Here is a 20,872-nt window from a genome sequence, read left to right as displayed (position 1 = left end):
TATTTATTTTTTTAGAGATGAGGTCTTGCTATGTTGTTTAGTCTGGTCTCGAACTCCTGGCCTCGTGATCCTCCCACCTTGGCCTCCCAAAGTGCTGGGATTACAGGCGTGAGGCCTGAGCCACTACACCCAACTGAATTCACATTTTTTTTTTTTCTTTTCTGAGACGGAGTCTCACTCTGTCACCCAGTATGGAGTGCAGTGGCGCGACTGCGGCTCACTGCAAGCTCCGTCTCTTGGGTTCAAGTGATTCTCATGCCTCAGCCCCCCAAGTAGCTGGAATTACAGGGGTGCACTACCACACCTGGCTAATTTTTCTGTTTTAGTAGAGATGGGGTTTCACCATGTTGCCTGGTCTCAAACTGCTGACTTTAAGTGATCCACACACCTCAGCCTCCCAGAGTGCTGGGATTACAGGCGTGAGCCTCCACATCCGGCTGAATTCACATGAATTTTAAAGTGATGTCTTCAAAGTGGTTTCACTGTGGCGATGGGCAGCTTTTTGTTATACATCTAGAACGTTCCTCTTCTGTTTCTATGGATACTCGGTTGGAAAGGGCTGAAAAACGGTCTTAAGAGATTATCTGATTCGTTTCCCAGTTTTATTACTCACATATCAGCTGTAATTTGAACACATGTTTTCTGATTGAGACAAGACTCAGATGGTATTAAACATTACTACAACACATCCGGGAGCGGTGGCTCACGCCTGTAATCCCAGCACTTTGGGAGGCCGAGGCGGGCGGATCACGAGGTCAGGAGATCGAGGCCATCCTGGCTAACACGGTGAAGCCCTGTCTCTACTAAAAATACAAAAAATTAGGCGGGCATGGTGGCGGGCGCCTGTAGGCCCAGCTACTCAGGAGGCTGAGGCAGGAGAATGGCGTGAACCTGGGAGGCGGAGCTTGCAGTGAGCCGAGATCGCGCCACTGCACTCCAGCCTGGGCGACAGAGCAAGACTCCGTCTCAAAAAAAAAAAAAAATACTACAACACTATAAATTCATATCTATTATAATAGCACTTTGTGCAGGGCCCTACCCTAAGTCCTTAACCGAACCCGGAAGCGAGAAGATAACTTTTGTTTGTTTTTAGAGATGGGCGCCTGGCTCTGTAGCCAGCCTGGAGTGTGGGGGCGCGATCTCGACTCACAGCAGCCTCCACCTCCCGAGTTCAGGCGATCTTCCTGCCCCAGCCCCTCGAGGAGCTGGGACCACCGGCGCGCTCCATCACGCCCGGCCAGGAGCTGACTTTGAATCCGGGCTCTGCGCCTGGCCTTCTGCATCTCTATAAGGAAAGATATCTGTGACCTCGGGGCAAAGGTCAAATTAGATGCTGGGTAGAATCCTGTTCCCGCTGCCCCTCGGGCTGGCACTGCCAGGAGTACTCAGAGCTCAAAGCTGGGATCTGCAGTCCCTTACCCACTCAGTGCAACGCCGCCTAAGGCTTTGCGCTTCACCTTTACTCACCTCGAAGCCCTGGACATCCGGATCTGCCCTAAGACTTCTCACCTCAGTAGCAGAAGGAAGTCGCGTCAGCTGGCCACAGCCTCTCTCCTAGGAGACCGTCCGGGAAAAGCGAGTCAGGGTAGACCCTGAGGCCCCTCAGCTCCGGCTATTTTCAGATCTGTCGCTCCTTCACCCTCAGCCTTTCAAACAGGCCGCTCCAAAAAAAGCCCAATCACAGCCTTCCTTCTTCTCCTGGCCTTCCGGCACTGTCCAATCAACGTACGCCATCTATCGGTTGGTGGTGTTGCGGGGCCACCCTTCTCGCTGGTTTCCCTCGTGGTGTGTAAAGGCAGAGAGGAAAGGCGAGGGGTGTTGACGCCAGGAAGGTTCCATCTTGGTTAAGGGCAGGAGTCCCTTACGGACTTGTCTGAGGAAAGACAGGAAAGCGCCAGCATCTCCACCTTCCCCGGAAGCCTCCCTTTGCCAGGCAGAAAGGGTTTCCCATGGGGCCGCCCCTGGCGCCGCGCCCGGCCCACGTACCCGGGGAGGCCGGGCCCCGGAGGACGAGGGAAAGCAGGCCGGGCGCCGTGAGCTTCGCGGACGTGGCCGTGTACTTCTCTCCCGAAGAGTGGGAATGCCTGCGGCCAGCGCAGAGGGCCCTGTACCGGGACGTGATGCGGGAGACCTTCGGCCACCTGGGCGCGCTGGGTGAGGCCGGGCCCTCCGGCCGGGACCCCCAGTCCGTCGGTGGGAAGCGGTGATCGGTGTCCCCAGAGGCTAGTGGGCTGGAAGCGGGGCGCCGAGGGAGCAGTCTCATTCTCCCCTCCCGTGCGCTCAGCCGAGCCCATTGTTTCTCCTTCGCAGGATTTTCAGGTCCCAAACCCGCTTTTATCTCGTGGGTGGAAGGAGAAGTGGAGGCGTGGAGCCCGGAGTCCCAGGATCCCGACGGTGAGAGCTCTGCAGCTTTCAGCAGGGGCCAAGGACAGGAAGCAGGTACTTCATTTGGATAGGTAGCCGTGGAGAAGCCCCAACCCCCGCCCCCAATTCACATCCTCAGCGCAGGCTGCCCCCTCCAAAGTCCCATCCTGTCTCCCTGCACCTTACCCCAGAAACGTCCTCATCTCACTGCAAAATGGCCCGATGGAACAGCGAAATTGGGATCTATGGAACCGATTAACCATACTGGAAAACCTCAGTTTAATGCAAAATAGAGCTTGAGCTTCCTAGGAGGTCAAGGGAAAGGGGAAACCTGTAATTTGATTTTTGTTGTGGGATAAAATGAAGACAGATGTTCCTCTTGGATATTAATGATGTGAACCACGTGTAGTAAATAACACCATTAATTAGATTTTTAAATGAAGACGAAATGTTTTTCCTGCAGCCCTGATACCAGAATAAATGCTTGTTCTCAGAAGGTCTTCCCGTGGAACCTAGTGAGGCAGTCCAAGTGTAGACTTATTTTTTGAGACAGTCTCGCTCTGTTGTCCAGGCTGGAGTACAGTGGCGTGGTCTAGGCTCACTGCAACCTCCGCCTCCCAGGCTCAAGCAATTCTCCTGCCTCAGCCTCCTGAGTAGCTGGGATTACAGGTACCCGCCATCATGCCCAGCTAATTTTTGTATTTTTAGTAGAGACGGGCTTTCACCATCTTGGCCAGGCTGGTCTTGAACTCCTGATCTCATGATCCACCTGCCTCTGCCTCCCAAAGTGCTGGGATTACAGGCGTGAGTCACCGTGCCCCACCAGCAAGTGTAGACTTTTTGGTGATGGTAAGAGCAGAGAGGAAAGGTGCCAAAAGAATTTGAGTACCAAAGAAGGTCATTGAATGGCTGTTTTGTAAAGGGATCATAAACAGGTTCAGGATGGTAAGTGCCATGAGGACTGGGACCATCACTGTGTCCTCAAAGCCTGACACAGAGTTAAGTGTTCAATATTGTTCACTCCTTTTTCTTTTTTTATTTTTTTGAGACTGAGTCTTGCTGTGTCACCCATGCTGGAGTGCAGTGGCACGAGGTTGGCTCACTGCAACCTCCACCTCCGCAGTTCCAGGGATTCTCCTGCCTCAGCCTCCCAAGTAGCTGGGATTACAGGCGCCCACCACCTCGCCTGGCTAATTTTTGTAATTTAGTACAGACAAGGTTTCCCCATGTTGGCCAGGCAGGTCTCGAACTCCTGACCTCAGGTGATCTGCCCACCCCAGCCTCCCAGAGTGGTGCTGGGATTACAGGCATGGGCCACCACACCCAGCATTTTTTTTTTTTTTTTTATTAGAGAGTTGCCCAGGCTGGAGTGCAGTGGCCCGATCACAGCTCACTGTCCCTTGAATTTCTGGCCTCAAGCGATCCTCCCACCTCAGCCTCCTGAAGTGCTTGGATAACAGGTGTGAGCCATGGCACCCAGCCCGACTCCTCTTTCATTATCTCCAGTGCTCAGGGCCTTCCTGTGTTAACCTGCAGACCATGGCATTTGCTTTTACTCCAGGCTGGCTTTCAGGGCTTCATGAGGCCCCTATCATTAAGCCGTGCTCCCTGGGCGCCATATTCTGAACCATTCCTGCTGCCTTCCAAGGCAGGACATGGTCCCGGAATATGCTGGTTTTGACTTTATCATCTTCCCTGTCTCAGGATCCAGGGATGAGTTTCTGATTTTATCATCTTCCCTGTTTCAGGATCCAGGGATGGGAATGAGGAGAAGGAAAGGCTGAAGAAGTGTCCAAAACAAAAAGAGGTGGCGCATGAAGTGGCTGTCAAGGAGTGGTGGCCCAGCGTCGCCTGCCCAGAGTTCTGCAACCCTAGGCAGAGCCCCATGAATCCCTGGCTCAAGGACACTCTGACCCGAAGACTGCCCCACTCTTGCCCAGACTGTGGCCGCAACTTCAGCTACCCTTCCCTCCTGGCCAGCCACCAGCGGGTCCACTCCGGGGAGCGGCCCTTCTCCTGCGGCCAGTGTCAGGCGCGTTTCTCCCAGCGCAGGTACCTGCTCCAGCATCAGTTCATCCACACCGGCGAGAAGCCCTACCCCTGCCCCGACTGCGGACGCCGCTTCCGCCAGAGGGGTTCCCTGGCTATCCACAGGCGGGCTCACACCGGGGAGAAGCCTTACGTGTGCTCAGACTGCAAGAGTCGCTTCACTTACCCCTACCTGCTGGCCATCCACCAGCGCAAGCACACGGGCGAGAAGCCCTACAGCTGCCCCGATTGCAGCCTCCGTTTCGCCTACACCTCCTTGCTGGCCATCCACAGGCGCACACACACCGGCGAGAAGCCCTACCCCTGTCCTGACTGCGGCCGCCGCTTCACCTATTCTTCCCTCCTCCTCAGTCACCGGCGCATTCACTCCGACAGCCGGCCCTTCCCCTGCGTGGAGTGTGGGAAAGGCTTCAAGCGCAAGACCGCCCTGGAAGCCCATCGGTGGATCCACCGCTCCTGCAGCGAGAGGCGCGCGTGGCAGCAGGCCGTGGTGGGGCGTTCAGAGCCCATCCCTGTTTTGGGAGGCAAGGATCCCCCAGTTCACTTCCGGCACTTTCCAGATATATTTCAAGAGTGTGGGTGATGGCGTTCACACAAACTGGTCAGCGTTTCCCTGGAGAGGGAGAGGCAAGGTTTGTGTATTTGGGGGATAAGGAAAGGAAGTGGGCGTTTGAGGAAAACAAAGTTCTGCCTTAGGAAAAAAGCAGAGGTAGGGGCACAGAGGGCTGTGGGGAGGAGGCAGGAATCTGAAAAGGTGCCTGGGGGTTGACCCCATTTTCTGAAGCTCCAGCACACAGGGCCCCGTGTTCACGTCCCATCCTTCACTGAAAACCATTCACCTAACTGGCTTTTCCTTCATGATTGTTCTCTACCTTGTAGCTCTCTACTTTTTGGCCTGTATCTCTCCTACTCCTCTGAGATGGGGTCCCCTACATTCCAGTGCCTATTAAAGGAGCCTGCACCCACTCTGGACCCCCCAGAATAGAGGGGATACCTCAGGCCTGTCCCTCGGCTGGTGGGGGGGAGCTCATCCCAGGATTCTTTTTTTTTTTTTTTTTTTTGAGATGGAGTCATGCTCTGTCGCCCAGGCTGGAGTGCAGTGGCGTGATCTCGGCTCACTGCAATCTCTGCCTCCTGGGTTCAAGCCATTCTCTGCCTCAGCCTTCCCATTAGCTGGGATTACAGGCATGCGCTACCAGGCCCAGCTAATTTTTGTGCTGTTAGTAGAGACGGGGTTCCACCATGTTGGCCAGGCTGGTCTTGAATTCCTGACCTCGTGATCCACCCGCCTCGGCGTCTCAAAGTGCTGGGATTACAAGCGTGAGCCACCGACCCCTGCCGAGGATTCTGCCTTTTACCAATGCAGGTGAAACATCTGGCAAGGAGACACCTGGAGTGTAGGTGTTCCTTGGTCTTGAAAACCTAGAGGTGGCCATAGAGAGGACAGTGGCCTCAGGTGGGGAACTCCCCCGCCCCACTCTCATTATGCAAGTGCACAAACTATCAAACATAGTGGACTCTGGAACTGGGCCAACTCTTCACTGTATGCATTAGTGATTGCAGTGTTTTTTTCTTCTTCAGATATTTGCATGTTCCCTGGATTTTGTATTTTTTGATAAAGATATATTCTTGGGCCACAGTAGCTGGAGATATAATGCCGGAGGATTCTTTTTTTTTTTTTTTTTTTTTTTTGAGACAGAGTCTCTCTCTATCGCCTGGGCTGGAGTGCAGTGGCCCAAGCTACGCTCACTGCAAACTCCACCTCCTGGGTTCACACCATTCTCCTGCTTCAGTCTCCCGAGTAGCTGGAATTACAAGCACCCGCCACCACGCCCAACTAATATTTTGTATTTTTAGTAGAGACGAGGGTTTCACCGTGTTAGCCAGGATGGTCTCGATCTCCTGACTTCGTGATCCTCCCGCCTCGGCCTCCCAAAGTGCTGGGATTACAGGCGTGAGCCGCTGCACCCAGCCTCTTTTTTTTTTTGAGATGGAGTTTCACTCTTGTTGCCCAGGCTAGAGTGCAATGGCATGATCTTGGCTCGCTGCAACCTCCGCCTCCTAGGTTCAAGCGATTCTCCTGCCCCAGCCTCTTGAGTAGCTGGGATTACAGGCACCCACCACCATGCCTGGCTAATTGTATTTTTACTAGAGACAGGTTTCACCATGTTGGCCAGGCTGGTCTCCAATTCCTGACCTCAGGTGATCCACCCGACTTGGCCTCCCAAAGTTCTGGGATTACATTTTTTTTTTTAAAGAAAGAATAAATTAATTGTGATTAAAGTTGAAATCAAGGCATAGTCTTTCCAGTCTAATTTTTACTGTAATGCTTGTATGTCAACAGTTATGAAGGCTGGGCGCGGTGGCTCACGCCTGTAATCCTAGCAGTTTGGGAGGCTGAGGAGGGTGGATCACTTAAGGTCAAGAGTTCAAGACCAGCCTGGCCAATATGGTGAAACCCCATCTCTACTAAAAATACCAAAAAAAAACAAAAACAAAAAAAACAAAAAAAACGGCCAGGCACGGTGGCTCACACCTGTAATCCCAGCACTTTGGGAAGCCGAGGCGGGCAGATCACAAGGTCAGAAGATCGAGACCATCCTGGCTAACATGGTGAAACCCCGTCTGTACTAAAAATACAAAAAAATTAGCCAGGAGTGGTGGCAGGCGCCTGTAGTCCCAGCTACTTGGGAGGCTGAGGCAGGAGAACCGTGTGAACCCGGGAGGCAGAGCTTGTGGTGAGCTGAGATCGTGCCACTGCACTCCAGCCTGGGCGACAGAGCGAGACTCTGTCTCAAAAAAAAAAAAAAAAAAAAATTAGCCAAGCCTGGTGGCGTGCACCTGTAATCCCAGCTTCTTGGGAGGCTGAGGCAGAAGAATGGCTTGAACCCAGGAGGTGGAGTTTGCAGTGAGCCAACATAGCGCCACTGCACTCCAGCCTGGGCGACAGAGCGAGACTCCAGTCTCAAAAAACAAAACAAAACAAAAAACAACAGTTAAGAGAGTTCTTTCTGGCCCATTTAGATCTGCTAGCCCTACTTTTGAAGAGCAAACTTTTGAAGGAATGAACAAAAGAGGTAGGTGGGACTAAGCATTTCTGCATTCCAGGACTGGTGGTCAGTGACTCAAATATCTCTTTGAAAAGACTGCTTCTTTGAATCCTTGGGTTCCAAGATAATTATTAATGGGAACTGGTGCCGGGCGCGGTGGCTCACACCTGTGATCCCAGCACTTTGGGAGGCTGAGGCTGGTTAATCACTTGAGGTCAGGAGTTTGAGACCAGCTGGGCAATATAGTGAAACCCCATCTATACCAAAAAATTAGCCAGGCGTGGTGGCACATGCCTGTAGTCCCAGCTACTCAGGAGGCTGAGGCAAGAGGATCACTTGAGCCTGGGAGACAGAGGTTGCAGTAAGCCGAGATGGCTCCATTGCACTCCAGCCTGGGCTACAAAGCAGGACTCTGTCTCAAAACAAAAACAGATTCAAAAACTGGTAACTGGGTGTTATCTTTACTTCACCACATAGCCTCTCCTGAATTGATGGACCTGGATTCCTAGCTTGGCTCAGTCCCCACTGGCTGTGTGGCCTTTAGCATCACCTAGATTCTACAAATAACATTTTTCTCTATTTGTTTTACACATGTCAATCTGCCTATCCATCCCTCTATCCATTCATTTATCCATTTTATTAATGTATTTCAAAGTAAGTTGCAGACATCATTACATTTCACTTCTAAACACTTCAGCATACAGCTGAGTTTTATGCAAGAAACTTCAGCTCTCAGCTGGGTACAGTGGCTCACAACTGTAATCCCAGCACTTTGGGAGGCTAAGGCAGGAGGATTGCATGAGCTTGGGAGTTTGAGACGAGCCTGGAAAACAGCAAGACCTCATTTCTACTAAAAATTTTAAAAATTAGCCGAGCATGGTGGGGGAGGGTGAAGAAGGAGGATAGCTTGAGCCCAGGAGTTTGAGGCTATAGTGAGCTATGATGGCGCCACTTCAGTCTGAGTAACAGCAAGACACTATTAAAAAAAAAAAAAAAAGCCAGGCGCAGTGGCTCACACCTGTAATCCCAGCACTTTGGTAGGCCAAGGTGGGCAGATCACCTGAGGTCAGGAGTTCGAGACCAGCCTGACGAACATGGAGAAACCCTGTCTCTACTAAAAAAAAAAAAGAAATACAAAATTAGCCAGGCATGGTGGCACATGCCTGTAATCACAGCTACTCGGGAGGCTGAGGCAGGAGAATCGTTTGACCCCGGGAGGCGGAGGTTGCAGTGAGCCAAGATCGTGCCATTGCACTCCAGCCTGGGCAACAAGAGCGGAACTCTGTTTCAAAAAAGAAAGAAAGAAATTCAGCTCCCACTTAAAGTTCAGTTGTACTCTGTTATTGACAAGTAAAGTCGATTGAAGCCCAGTCATCTCCTGTATGTTTTGTGACTTCTCATAATTATCTGATCAAGAGTCTTGAAGAAACATTTACAATTTGATGGGCAATAAAATAATTTGAAAGCAAGAGCATTTTGTTCTTGTTATTTCTTGAGACAGGGTCTCACCATAGCCTAGGCTGGAATGCAGTGGCACAGTCACGGCTCACTGCAGCCTCGACCTCCTGGGCTCAGGTGTTTCTCGTTCTCATCTCAGCCTCTTGAGTAACTGGGACTACAGGCATATGCCACTATGCCCAGCTAATTTTTGTATTTTTTGTACAGATGGGGTTTTGCCCAGGCTGGTCTTGAACTCATGGGCTCAAGTGATCTGTCTATCTAAGCCTCCCAAAGTGGTAGGATTACAGGTGTTAGCCACTGTGCCCGGCCAATTTTTGTATTTTTATAATGAGTGGCAGGAAAAACAACTCATCAGCTACACGGAACAGTTTTAGTCTTACTTGAAAGTTTGTTTCAGGCCTGGCGCTATGGCTCATACCTGTAATCCCAGCACTTTGGGAGGCCGAGGACGGTGGATCACTTGAAGCCAGGAGTTTGAGACCAGCCTGGCCAACATGGCAAAACCCCATCTCTACTAAAAATACAAAAATTAGCAGGTTGTGCTGTTTTCAGCTACTTGGGAGGCTGAGGCATGAGAATTGCTTGAACTCGGGAGGCAGAGGTTGCAGTGAGCCGAGATCGTACCACTGCACTCCAGCCTTGGCCACAGAGTGAGACTCTGTCTTAAAAAAAAAAAAAAAAAACACAGGCCGGGTACAGTGTGCAGTGGCTCATGTCTGTAATTCCAGCACTTTGGGAGGCCAAGGCAGGCGGATCACGAGGTCAGGAGATCAAGAGCATCCTGGCCAACATGGTGAAACCCTGTCTCTGCTAAAAATACAAAAACTAGCTGGGTGTGGTGGTGCGTGCCTGTAATCCCAGCTACTCAGGAGGCTGAGGCAAGAGAATCGCTTGAACCAGGGAGTTGGAGGTTGCAGTGAGCCAAGATCACGCTACTGCACTCCAGTCTGGCGATAGAGCGAGACTCCATCTAAAAAAAAAAAAAAAAGTTTCTTTCAGTCTGTTTAGTTAATATTTTTATTGTTCAGCTTCATCTTCTTAAGTCTTCTGCATACTTAGTTCAAAGAGAAGTGATTTACAACATAGGATCTGAACAAACAAAAGTATTTTTGGTTCAAGTTGCTACTCTGTTTAAAAAGATAATCCAAATAGCCACTCACCTGTAGTCTTAGCTACTCAGGAGGTGGAAGTGGGAGCATAGATCACTTGAGCCCAAGAGTTCCAGGCTGCAGTGAGCTTTGATCTTGCCACTGCACCCCAACCTGGGTGACAGAGTGAGACTCTGTTTCAAAATGACAATAATAGGCTGGGCATGGTGGCTCACACCTGTAATCCTAGCACTTTGGGAGGCTGAGGTGGGAGGATCACTTGAGCCCAGGAGTTCCAGACCAGCCTGGGCATCATGGAGAGACCCTATCTCTACAAAAACGAAAATTAGCCAGGCATGGTGTTGCACACTTCTAGTTCCAACGACTTGAAGGCTGAGGTGGGAGGATCACCTGAACCCAGGGAGGTTGAGGCTGCAGTGAGCTGTGATCATACCACTGCACTCCAGCCTGTGTGACAGAGTGAGAACCTGTCTCAATAATAATGATAATTAATAATAATAATCATAATAGAAGGAGAATCAAAATAAAACATGCAAATGGTCAACAGGTACATGAAAAAATGCTCAACACCACTAATCATCAGGGAAATGCAAATCAGAACTACAATGAAGCCGGCCTGGTGGCTCACGCCTATAATCCCAGCAGTTTAGGAGGCCGAGGTGGGCGGATCACCTGAGGTCAGGAGTTTGAGACCAGCCTTCCCAACATGGCGAAACTCCATCTCTACTAAAAATACAAAAATTAGCTGGGTGGCTGGGCGCGGTGGCTCACGCCTGTAATCCCAGCACTTTGGGAGGCCGAGGTGGGTGGATCATGAGATCAGGAGATCGAGATCATCCTGGCTAACACGGTGAAACCCCATCTCTACTAAAAATACAAAAAATTAGCTGGCGTGGTGGCGGGCACCTGTAGTGCCAGCTGCTCCGGAGGCTGAGGCGGGAGAATGGCGTTAGCCCGGGAAGCGGAGCTTGCAGTGAGCCAAGATCGCGCCACTGCACTCCAGCCTGGGCAACAGAGCGAGACTCCGTCTCAAACAAACAAACAAACAAATTAGCTGGGCATGGTGGTGCACGTATGTAATCCCAGCTACTCAGGACGCTGAGGCAGGAGAATCGTTTGAACCCAGGAGGGGGAGGTGGCAGTGAGCTGAGGTTGCGCCACTGCACTCCAGCCTAGGCTGCAGAGCGAGACTCTGACTCAAAAACAAAAAAGCACACAATGAGATATTATTGTACCTTAGTTAGAATGGCTGTTATTAAGAAGACAAAACATGACAGGTATTGGCAAGGATGCTAAGAGAAGGCAACTCTTGACTGGGCGCAGTGGCTCACGCCTGTAATCCCAGCATTTTGGGAGGCTGAGGTGGGTGGATCACCTGAGGTCGGGAGTTCAAGATCAGCCTGACCAACATGGAGAAACCTCTTCTCTACTAAAAATGCAAAATTAGCCAGGAGTGGTGGCACGCGCCTGTAATCCCAGCTACTCGGGAGGCTGAGGCAGGAGAATCGCTTGAACCCTGGTGGCGGAGGTTGCGGTGAGCCAAGATTGTGCCATTGCACTCCAGCCTGGGCAACAAGAGTGAAACTCCTTCTCCAAAAAAAAAGAAAAAAAAAGAGAAGGGAACTCCTACACACTGTTGGTGGGAACGTAAGTTAGTGCAGCCACTATTGAAAACAATATGGAGATGTCTGAACAAAACAAAAACAGAACTACCATGTGGGCTGGGCATGGTGACTCACACCTGTAATCCCAGCACTTTGGGAGGCCAAGGCTGGTTGATCACCAGAGGTCAGAAGTTCACAATAGCCTAGCCAACACGGCAAAACCCCTTCTCTCCTAAAAATACAAAATTTAGCTGGGTGTGATGGAGGGTGCCTGTAATCCCAGCTACTTGTGAGGCTGAGGCAGGAAAATCACTTGAACCTGGGAGGCAGAAGCTGCAATGAGCCGAGACCAGGGCATTGCACTCCAACCTAGACAACAAAAGCAAAACTCCGTCTCAAAAAAAAAAAAAAAAAAGAACTACCATGTGATCCAGCAATCCCACTACCTGGAATTTATCCAAAGGAAAAGAAATCAGTATATAAAAAAGATAACCTGCATCTCCGTGTTTACTGTAGAGCCGTGTTTACAATAGCAAAGATATGGAATCAACTAAGTGTTGATCAGTGGACAAATGAATAAAGAAAATATGATATATATACACAGTGGACTTAAGCCATAAAAAATGAAATCATGTTTACAGCATGGATGGAACTGGAGGTCATTATGTTAAGTGAATAAGCCAGACACAGAAAGGCAAATATCACATGTCCTTACTTACATGTGGGAGCTAGAAAAGTTGATCTCATGGAGGTAGAGAGTAGAATGATACCAGAGATTGGAAGGGTGTACGTGGGTGGGAGAGGTGGATGAAGAGAAGTTGGGTAATGGGTACAAACATACACTTAGGAAGAAGGGATAACTTGTAATGTTCAATAGCAGAGTAGGGTGACTGTAGTTAACAAAGTACTGTAAATTTCCATAGCTAGAAGAGAGGACTTGAAATTTTCCCAACACATAGAAATGTTAAATACTCAAAGTGATTGATACCTTAAATATCCTGACTTGATTATTGTACATTCTATGTATGAAGCAAAGCAAAATATCACATGAACTCCATAAATATGTAAAAATTTTGTGTATCAATATATTTTTTGTTTTGTTTGTTTTTTTTTTTTTTTTTTTAGATGGAGTCTTGCTCTGTCGCCCAGGCTGGAGTGCAATGGCGTGATCTTGGCTCACTGCAACCTCTGCCTCCCGAGTTCAAGCCATTCTTGTGCCTCAGCCTCCTGAGTAGCTGGGACTACAGGCGTCCGACTCCACACCCAGCTAATTTTTGTATTTTTAGTACAGACGGGGTTTTGCCATGTTGGCCAGGCTGGTCTCGAACTCCTGACCTCAGGTGATCCTCCCGCCTTGGCCTCCCAAAGTGTTGGGATTACAGGCACGAGCCACTGTGCCCAGCCCAATTTTTTTTTCTTTTTGAGACGGGGTCTCACTCTGTCGCCCAGGTTGGAGTGCAGTGGCATGATCTTGCTCACTGCAACCTCTGCTTCCTGGGTTCAAGAAATTCTTGTGCCTCAGCCTCCTGAGTAGCTGGGACTACAGGTGTACACCACCAGACCTGGCCAATTTTTGTATTTTTAGTAGAGATGGAGTTTCAGCATGTTGCCCATGCTGGTTTCTAACTTCTGGCCTAAAGCAATCTGCCCACCTCAGCCTCCCAAAGTGCTGAGATTACAGGTGTGAGCAACTGGGCTGGGCCTAAATTAAATATTTTCAAAATTTAAAAAATACTCATTTCTAAGGATATATTTTTCCTTATATAATTTCTACAGTATTCACCACATGGAGTGCAGTGAGGCAGTTCCAGAACTCAAGGTAATAATGTAAGCATATTAATAATATTTAATTATTAACAATTAATAATTAATCAATTAATAACATATGCATATGAGATCAGCAGGAGTCACACTAAAAGCCAAAAAGTATTTCAGGTGAAAAACAGCAAGGGTAGGCCAGAAAACACAAAGAAATCTTGACTGAAAAGTCAGCAATAAAAAACACTATTGAATAAAAAGGAAGGCTCGATATACTAGGGCTGGCAGGGGAGCCAAGCAAGTAGATCCAGAGCCAGAATGACAGCAGGGACCTGGTAGGCCTTGCTTGTTATCTCCAGCAACCAGCCCCACGCTTAGCAAACAGTATTCTGCATCCTGTATGATTGCAGGTATATTCCAAATGTGGGGATGAAGGCAACTAGTATTTACAGTCCAATGCCACCAGCCATGACGATGACCCATCTTGGCTAAAAAATAAAGACCTTAAATCTAGGAAGCGGAAGATACAACCCAGGACAGCAGGAAGGGGAGACCCGGTATGAGAAGAACTGAGGCCCAACCCAGTTTAGAGAGGAGACTGAAGGCTAAAGGAGGAAGGTTTCCCAGGAAAAAAAAAATTAGCATTTGAAAGTTGATGCTATCTTTGATAATTTGGAACAACGTAAATAAGTAGAAATGGCAGGGCCGGGCGCCGTGGCTCACGCCTGTAATCCCAGCACTTTCGGAGGCTGAGGCGGGAGGATCACCTGAGGTCGGGAGTTCGAGACCAGCCTGACTTAATATGGAGAAACCCCGTCTCTACTAAAAATACAAAATTAGACGGGCATGGTGGCTCATGCCTGTAATCCCAGCTACTTGGGAGGCTGAGGCAGGAGAATCGCTTGAACCTGGTAGGTGAAGGTTGCGGTGAGCCTAGATAGCGCCATTGCACTCCAGCCTGGGCAAGCCGAGATAGCGCCACTGCACTCCAGCCTGGGCAACAAGAGTAAAACTCTGTGGGGAAAAGCAAGAGAGATCAGATTGTTGCTGTGTCTGTATAGAAAGAAGTAGACATAGGAGACTCCATTTTGTTCTGTACTAAGAAAAATTCCTCTGCCTTGAGATTCTGTTAATCTATAACCTTACCCCCAACCCCCTGCTCTCTGAAACATGTGCTGTGTCAACTCAGAGTTAAATGGATTAAGGGCGGTGCAAGATGTGCTTTGTTAAACAGATGCTTGAAGGCAGCATGCTCCTTAAGAGTCATCACCACTCCCTAATCTCAAGTACCCAGGGACACAAAAACTGCGGAAGGCCGCAGGGACCTCTGCCTAGGAAAGCCAGGTATTGTCCAAGGTTTCTCCCCATGTGATAGTCTGAAATATGGCCTCGTGGGAAGGGAAAGACCTGACGGTCCCCCAGCCCGACACCCGTAAAGGGTCTGTGCTGAGGAGGATTAGTATAAGAGGAAGGCATGCCTCTTGCAGTTGAGACAAGAGGAAGGCATCTGTCTCCTGCCTGTCCCTGGGCAATGGAATGTCTCGGTATAAAACCCGATTGTATGCTCCATCTACTGAGATAGGGAAAAACCGCCTTAGGGCTGGAGGTGGGACCTGCAGGCAGCAATACTGCTTTGTAAAGCATTGAGATGTTTATGTGTATGCATATCTAAAAGCACAGCACTTAATCCTTTACATTGTCTATGATGCAAAGACCTTTGTTCACGTGTTTGTCTGCTGACCCTCTCCCCACTATTGTCTTGTGACCCTGACACAACCCCCTTTTCTTTAAGCACCCACGAATGATCAATAAATACTAAGGGAACTCAGAGGCTGGCGGGATCCTCCATATGCTGAACGCTGGTCCCCCGGGTCCCCTTATTTCTTTCTCTATACTTTGTCTCTGTGTCTTTTTCTTTCCTAAGTCTCTCGTTCCACCTTACGAGAAAGACCCACAGGTGTGTAGGGGCAACCCACCCCTACAAACTCCTTCTCAAAGAAAAAGTAGAAATGGCTGGGAACCGTGGCGCATGCCTGTAATCACAGCACTTTGGGAGGCCGAGGCAGGAGAATTGCTTGAGGCCAGGAGTTCCAGACCAGCCTGGGCAACATAGCAAGACCCTGTCTCTGTTTTAAAATTTAAAAATTAGCCAAGCATGGGGTGTGCGCCTGTGGTCCCAGCTACTCGGGAGGCTGAGGTGAGAAGATCGCTTCAGCCCGGGAGGTCGAGTCTGCAGTGAGCTAGGATCGCACTGCTGGGCCACAGAGCAAGACCCTGTCTCAAAACAAACAAAAAATAAATTCATGTATGTTAGCAACAATTACAATTTAATTTAAAACTTCCCCATTCCGATTCCATCCTCACCAAGCACGTTCCTTCGCCTGCAGCTTCGGTCTAGAGCCTGAGCGAGCCGAGCTGCGGATGCCAGGGGCTGGGTGGACTCCGCAGCTAAGCTACTGTAAAACACGCACCTGCTTCTACTGCGGGTGTACACATGGTTTGCCAGGGTGTGCGCGTCTTCCCAAGGGGTCTGGGGACCAAATTCCAGCTCCTGCCATCGGGAGGCACGGTAAGAGACCGTAGGGGACACAATCCCGAGCACCGCAGATGCCGAGGTCTCCGCTGCGCTCCAGTCTGTCAACAGAGGCTTCAGGACCGCGGGGTCCCTTCAAATGCCCCGCCAGTCCCAGGCCAATCACTGCGCAGCTTCTTCCGGGATCGTCGCCAATCATCGGCCGTTGCGTATTGCGGGTACAGAGGGGTAAGTGAAGCTTCGGGCCCTTACATCTTTCTTGAAGGCAAGAAGCCTCTCCTCTACTTTCCAGACACCCCCGCCTCCCCCACTAGAAAAAGCAGCCGAAGCGGCTTTATTTAAGGGCAAGTGGGACGATGAGGCCAGAGAAGTCAGAAAGGCTCCATATTTGATATGGTCAAAGAATGGCGCCCTTAAGAGCAGCCTGTGACAATTGAAGCTAGGTGGTCGCCATATTTTCTGAAGGCACCTTCCGGGTCCCTTAACCCGGGTGTCTATGTCCAAGCGGCCATGAAGTGAATAAACACTGAGGAATTATATTTGTCCCTATCAGAATCCTCGAATCCCTAGCAGCCAGTCCCTGCTACTTCGGTTGCCTCGGCTGCGTTCGGACGCCACGGCTGGGCGGGGCCGCCCTTCCTGTGGACAACGACAGCTGAGGCCGGGAGCGGGGAGGCGGCGGCTCCAGGGACCTGGCGGCCGCCGATCGGGGCTGCGAGGCCCCATGGCGCCGCCCCCAGCCCCGCTCCTGGCGCCGAGGCCCGGGGAGACCCGGCCTGGTTGCAGGAAGCCCGGGACTGTGAGCTTCGCGGACGTGGCCGTGTACTTCTCCCCGGAGGAGTGGGGCTGTCTGCGGCCCGCGCAGAGGGCTCTGTACCGGGACGTGATGCAGGAGACCTACGGCCACCTGGGCGCGCTCGGTGAGAGCCCCGGGTCCGAGCCCCCTCCTCCTTCACCGGGTTCACAGGGGAGATGATGTAGAAGGGCCGAGAGGACTGTGAGCCCTAATCCCGCACTCTTGCACCGACACCAGCAGCCACCTCCGGTTCCCAGGGCTTCAGGTACCCCCTCGGGAGTGTTTTCACCCGCATCCACTTCATTCAGGCAGCAGCACTGCAGCCCCTTCCAGGTTGAGTATAAGCTCCGAGGGGGTGCCCTCAGCCTGGAGGGGAATGCCATCTTCCCACGATGGCCTCTCAGGCCCGCGCTGTGATCCCTGTTCTCTCCCAGGATTCCCAGGCCCCAAACCAGCCCTCATCTCTTGGATGGAACAGGAGAGTGAGGCTTGGAGCCCCGCCGCCCAGGATCCTGAGAAGGGGGAAAGACTGGGAGGAGCTCGGAGAGGTGAGGGATAGTCCCGGGTCCCCCCACTTGGTTTTCCAGGGCTTCCTGTCTAGCAGAGTTTCTTTTCAGGCCCCCACTTCCAGCATCCCTAAAGAAATTCAACTGTGTTGGGTACTAGAGGAGTAAAGAAGGCAGACCTGGTACAAAGTTTTCAGAACATGGGACAGCGGTCCTGTGAGGACTGGGAGCCCAGTCCAACATGCTTGGGCTTCCAGGTTTCTCTCATTTTCTCTCTCTCTTTTTTTTTTTTTTGAGAGGGAGTCTCAATCTGTAGCCCAGGCTGGAGTGCAGTGGTGCGATCTCGGCTCACGGCAACCTCCGCCTCCTGGGTTCAAACGATTCTCCCACCTCAGCCTCCCGAGTAGCTGGAATTACAGGCACACGCCACCACGCGCGGCTAATGTTTGTATTTTTAGTAGAGACAGGGTTTCACCATGTTGGCCAGGCTGGTCCTGATCTCATGTGACCTGCCCGCCTCGGCCTCCCAAAGTGCTGGGATTAAAGGCGTGAGCCACTGTGCCCGGCCATTCTCCCTCTTTCAGGAATAACTAAAACTCCCCAAGAATGCAAGTGCCTTTAGGTCTGCCCTTCACATTCCTCAAGTGAAGCAAAGTGGCACAAGAAAAAATGCCCAGTCATTGACAACTTGGCTTTTCTCCCTTCCCCATGCCCCAGTGGAGTGACCTTGAGCAAATGTTTCCTCATCTGTAAAAGAGTCTTACCTTACAAAAAACGGAGAAACCACACTAATAATAGCCCCTGCTTGGCCGGGTGCGGTGGCTCATGCCTGTAATCCCAGCACTTTGGGAGGCTGAGGCGGGATGAATCACCTAAGTCAGGAGTTCAAGTGCAGCTTGGCCAACATAGTGAAACCCCGTCTTTACTAAAAATACAAAAATTAGCCGGGCGTGGTGGTGGGCTCCTGTAATCCCAGCTACTCGGGAGGCTGAGGCAGGAGAATCACTTGAACCTGGGAAGCGGAGGTTGCAGTGAGCTGAGATTATGCCACTGCACTCCAGCCTGGGTGACAGAGTGAGACTCCGTCTCAAAAATAAATAAATAAATAAATAAATAAATAAATAATAGCCCCTGCTTCCTGAGCACTTCCTAAGTGCTTAACATGCATCTACTCAGCTAAACCAGTAACGCTGTGAAGTCAAAAGCCATTATTATTCCCATTTGATGCATAAGGAACCAAGGCTCAGATAAGGCACTTTTAGGAGATCTGAATCCTGTTTACCTTGTTCTAAAGCCTGTGTGTTAATCACTGGACAGAACTTCCCTCACTGCCTTAAGTGAAAAGCATTCTATAACCTGAGACAGTCTGTGCAAAAGTGTTTGTAAGTGTAACTTAATTCCGGTTTCCCAGGAGATGTCCCAAACAGGAAGGAAGAGGAACCCGAGGAAGTCCCAAGAGCCAAAGGGCCTAGAAAGGCTCCTGTGAAGGAGAGTCCTGAAGTGCTGGTGGAACGCAACCCTGACCCAGCTATTAGCGTGGCCCCGGCACGGGCACAGCCACCCAAAAATGCTGCCTGGGACCCGACCACAGGAGCACAGCCCCCGGCACCCATACCCAGCATGGATGCTCAGGCCAGCCAGCGGCGCCACGTGTGCACGGACTGCGGCCGCCGCTTCACCTACCCCTCACTGCTGGTCAGCCACAGGCGCATGCACTCGGGGGAGCGGCCCTTCCCCTGCCCCGAGTGTGGCATGCGCTTCAAGAGGAAGTTCGCAGTGGAAGCGCACCAGTGGATCCACCGCTCCTGCTCCGGGGGGCGGCGGGGCCGGAGGCCTGGGATCCGGGCTGTGCCTCGGGCCCCCGTCCGAGGTGACCGGGACCCGCCTGTGCTCTTTCGGCACTACCCAGACATCTTCGAGGAGTGCGGCTGAGCGGCACCGCAGGCTGGAGTTGAGCCTGACCTTGGCACGAAGGACTGACGGATCCCTGAGGTGGGCCACTGAGTCGGGGACTCCGGAACTGAAATTCATGCCCTGGGCTTTCCTCAAGGATCCCTCAAGTTTCCAACTTGTAAAAAGAAAAGTGCCTGTAAAGATTCGAATAGATTAGACTTGCCACCCATCTCCCCAGTCTTTTGTTTAACAAAAAAAAAAAAAAAAGAAGAGAATGAGACCCTGGACTCATTTCAAAGTGTTATCTGAAGATCAGGTGCAACAGAGACCTTTATATCATCTCAGGAACTAGCCACTCCTTATCTATTTCAGATGCAGATGCTGAGGGGGACCAGGGCCTGGGGAGGGGACCTACATGGAGGGCGTGGTCAAACCCTGGCTAATTGTCAGCAGCAGGGGACCCAGACACTGGAGTGGATGGGAGTAGAATAGATGCAGGTGGCACAAATCCAGCCTCTGTTGGGAGACCAAGGAGGGAGGATCGTTTGAGTCCAGGAGTTCAGACCAGCCTGAGCAACAGGCTATCTAGCGATATCTAGATATCTAGGATACCACTATCTAGAGATAGTGAAATCCTATCTCTACAAAAAAAAAAAAAAAAAAAAAAGAACCAGGCATAGTGGCACATCGTGCCTGTGGTCCCAGCCACTTGGGTGGCTGAGGTGGGAGGACTGCTTGAGCCCAGGAGTTCAAGGCTACAGTGAGCTATGATTGTGCCACTGTACTACAGTCTGGGCAACAGAGCAAGACTTCATTTCTTTCTTTTTTTTTTTTTTTTGAGACAAGGTCTCACTCTGTCACCAAGGGTGGAGTACAGTGGCGCCATCTCAGCTCACTGCAACCTCTGCCTCCCGGGTTCAAGCAATTCTCCTGCCTCAGCCTCCTGAGTAGCTGGGATTACAGGTGCACGCCACCATGCCCAACTAATTTTTGCATTTTCAGTAGAGACGGGGTTTCACATGTTAGCCAGGCTGGTCTCAAACTCCTGACCTCAGGTGATCCACCCACCTTGGCCTTCCAAAGTGCTGGGATTACAGGCATGTGCCACTGCACCTGGCCAAGACTCCATTTCTTAGAAGAAAAAAAAAAAAAAAAAGCTGGCGCCATGGCTCATGCCTGTAATCCTAGCACTTTGGGAGGCCGAGGTGGGCAGATCACCTGAGGTCAGGAGTTTAAGACCAGTGGCCAACATGGTGAAACCCCGTCTCTACTAAAACACAAAAATTAGCTGGGTATGATGGTGGGTGCCTGTAATCTTAGCTACTCAGGAGGCTGAGATGGGAGAATTGCTTGAACCCAGGAGACAGTGGTTGCTGTGAACCGAGATTGCGCCACTGCACTCCAGCCTGGGCAGCTGCGTGAGACTCCGTCTCAAACAAACAAAACAAAACAAAAACTAGTCTCTGCAACTTACCCCAGGCACAGCTGGTAAGTCACGTGAACCTCCTGAGTCTCAGTGCCTCCTCTGTAAAATGAAGATGAATAATATCTACCTCAAAGGGTTACCGTGGAGACTGACATTTTAACAAGATGTATGACATAGTAATTGTGCAATACGCATTTGTTGAAAGAGTGAATTACTGTGGATGGTCTACACTTTAGAAAGTGTAAAGAAGCCTGCCAGGGAGCCAGGGCATGGATATCAATAACTATGTTTGCAGATAAGTAAACTGAGACTCAGAGAGATAA

The 20,872-nt window shown here is 50.7% G+C and overlaps 2 protein-coding genes and 1 long non-coding RNA gene across 6 annotated transcripts; 2 read left to right on the top strand and 1 right to left on the bottom strand.

Annotated features, from left to right (window-relative positions):
• The first annotated feature begins 1,786 nt into the window (after positions 1 to 1,786).
• Positions 1,787 to 12,055, top strand: ZNF785 (zinc finger protein 785). 2 transcript variants are annotated; one of them, XM_019011969.3, is made up of 3 exons: positions 1,787 to 2,154; positions 2,311 to 2,394; positions 4,113 to 12,055. In XM_019011969.3, the coding sequence occupies exons 1-3, from the start codon at positions 1,950 to 1,952 to the stop codon at positions 4,994 to 4,996; spliced, it is 1,173 nt and encodes a 390-aa protein (XP_018867514.1). In that variant the 5' UTR covers positions 1,787 to 1,949; the 3' UTR covers positions 4,997 to 12,055. The 2 variants fall into 2 exon arrangements, with proteins under 2 accessions (XP_018867514.1, XP_004057556.1); XM_004057508.5 differs by having other exon boundaries at positions 1,788 to 2,154; positions 2,311 to 2,439.
• Positions 7,359 to 15,946, bottom strand: LOC129527653 (uncharacterized). Its single transcript, XR_008672663.2, has 2 exons — positions 15,867 to 15,946; positions 7,359 to 14,409 (listed from the first exon to the last, which is right to left on the bottom strand). It is a non-coding gene; the product is annotated as an uncharacterized lncRNA (long non-coding RNA).
• Positions 15,947 to 16,002: 56 nt separating this feature from the next.
• On the top strand, positions 16,003 to 20,872 carry ZNF688 (zinc finger protein 688). Of its 3 annotated transcripts, none has more exons than XM_004057505.5 (3): positions 16,003 to 16,156; positions 17,159 to 17,272; positions 18,642 to 20,872. In XM_004057505.5, the coding sequence occupies exons 1-3, from the start codon at positions 16,003 to 16,005 to the stop codon at positions 19,160 to 19,162; spliced, it is 789 nt and encodes a 262-aa protein (XP_004057553.1). In that variant the 3' UTR covers positions 19,163 to 20,872. The 3 variants fall into 3 exon arrangements, with proteins under 3 accessions (XP_004057553.1, XP_004057552.1, XP_018867516.1); XM_004057504.5 differs by lacking the exon at positions 16,003 to 16,156 and adding an exon at positions 16,553 to 16,848; XM_019011971.4 differs by lacking the exons at positions 16,003 to 16,156; positions 17,159 to 17,272 and adding an exon at positions 16,593 to 16,848.

Source organism: Gorilla gorilla, chromosome 18, assembly GCF_029281585.2.
Source record: "Gorilla gorilla gorilla isolate KB3781 chromosome 18, NHGRI_mGorGor1-v2.1_pri, whole genome shotgun sequence".
NCBI classification, from domain to species: domain Eukaryota; kingdom Metazoa; phylum Chordata; class Mammalia; order Primates; family Hominidae; genus Gorilla; species Gorilla gorilla.
This window is presented reverse-complemented; position numbering and strand designations above follow the sequence as displayed.

Coding starts and splice junctions, on each gene's coding strand:
- ZNF785 (XM_004057508.5), top strand. CDS start 1,950: ATGGGGCCGCCCCTGGCGCCGCGCCCGGCCCACGTACCCGGGGAGGCC. Junction 2,155..2,310: donor CGGCCACCTGGGCGCGCTGG/GTGAGGCCGGGC, acceptor TCTCCTTCGCAG/GATTTTCAGGTCCCAAACCC. Junction 2,440..4,112: donor GGGCCAAGGACAGGAAGCAG/GTACTTCATTTG, acceptor TCCCTGTTTCAG/GATCCAGGGATGGGAATGAG.
- ZNF688 (XM_004057504.5), top strand. CDS start 16,653: ATGGCGCCGCCCCCAGCCCCGCTCCTGGCGCCGAGGCCCGGGGAGACC. Junction 16,849..17,158: donor CGGCCACCTGGGCGCGCTCG/GTGAGAGCCCCG, acceptor GTTCTCTCCCAG/GATTCCCAGGCCCCAAACCA. Junction 17,273..18,641: donor ACTGGGAGGAGCTCGGAGAG/GTGAGGGATAGT, acceptor CCGGTTTCCCAG/GAGATGTCCCAAACAGGAAG.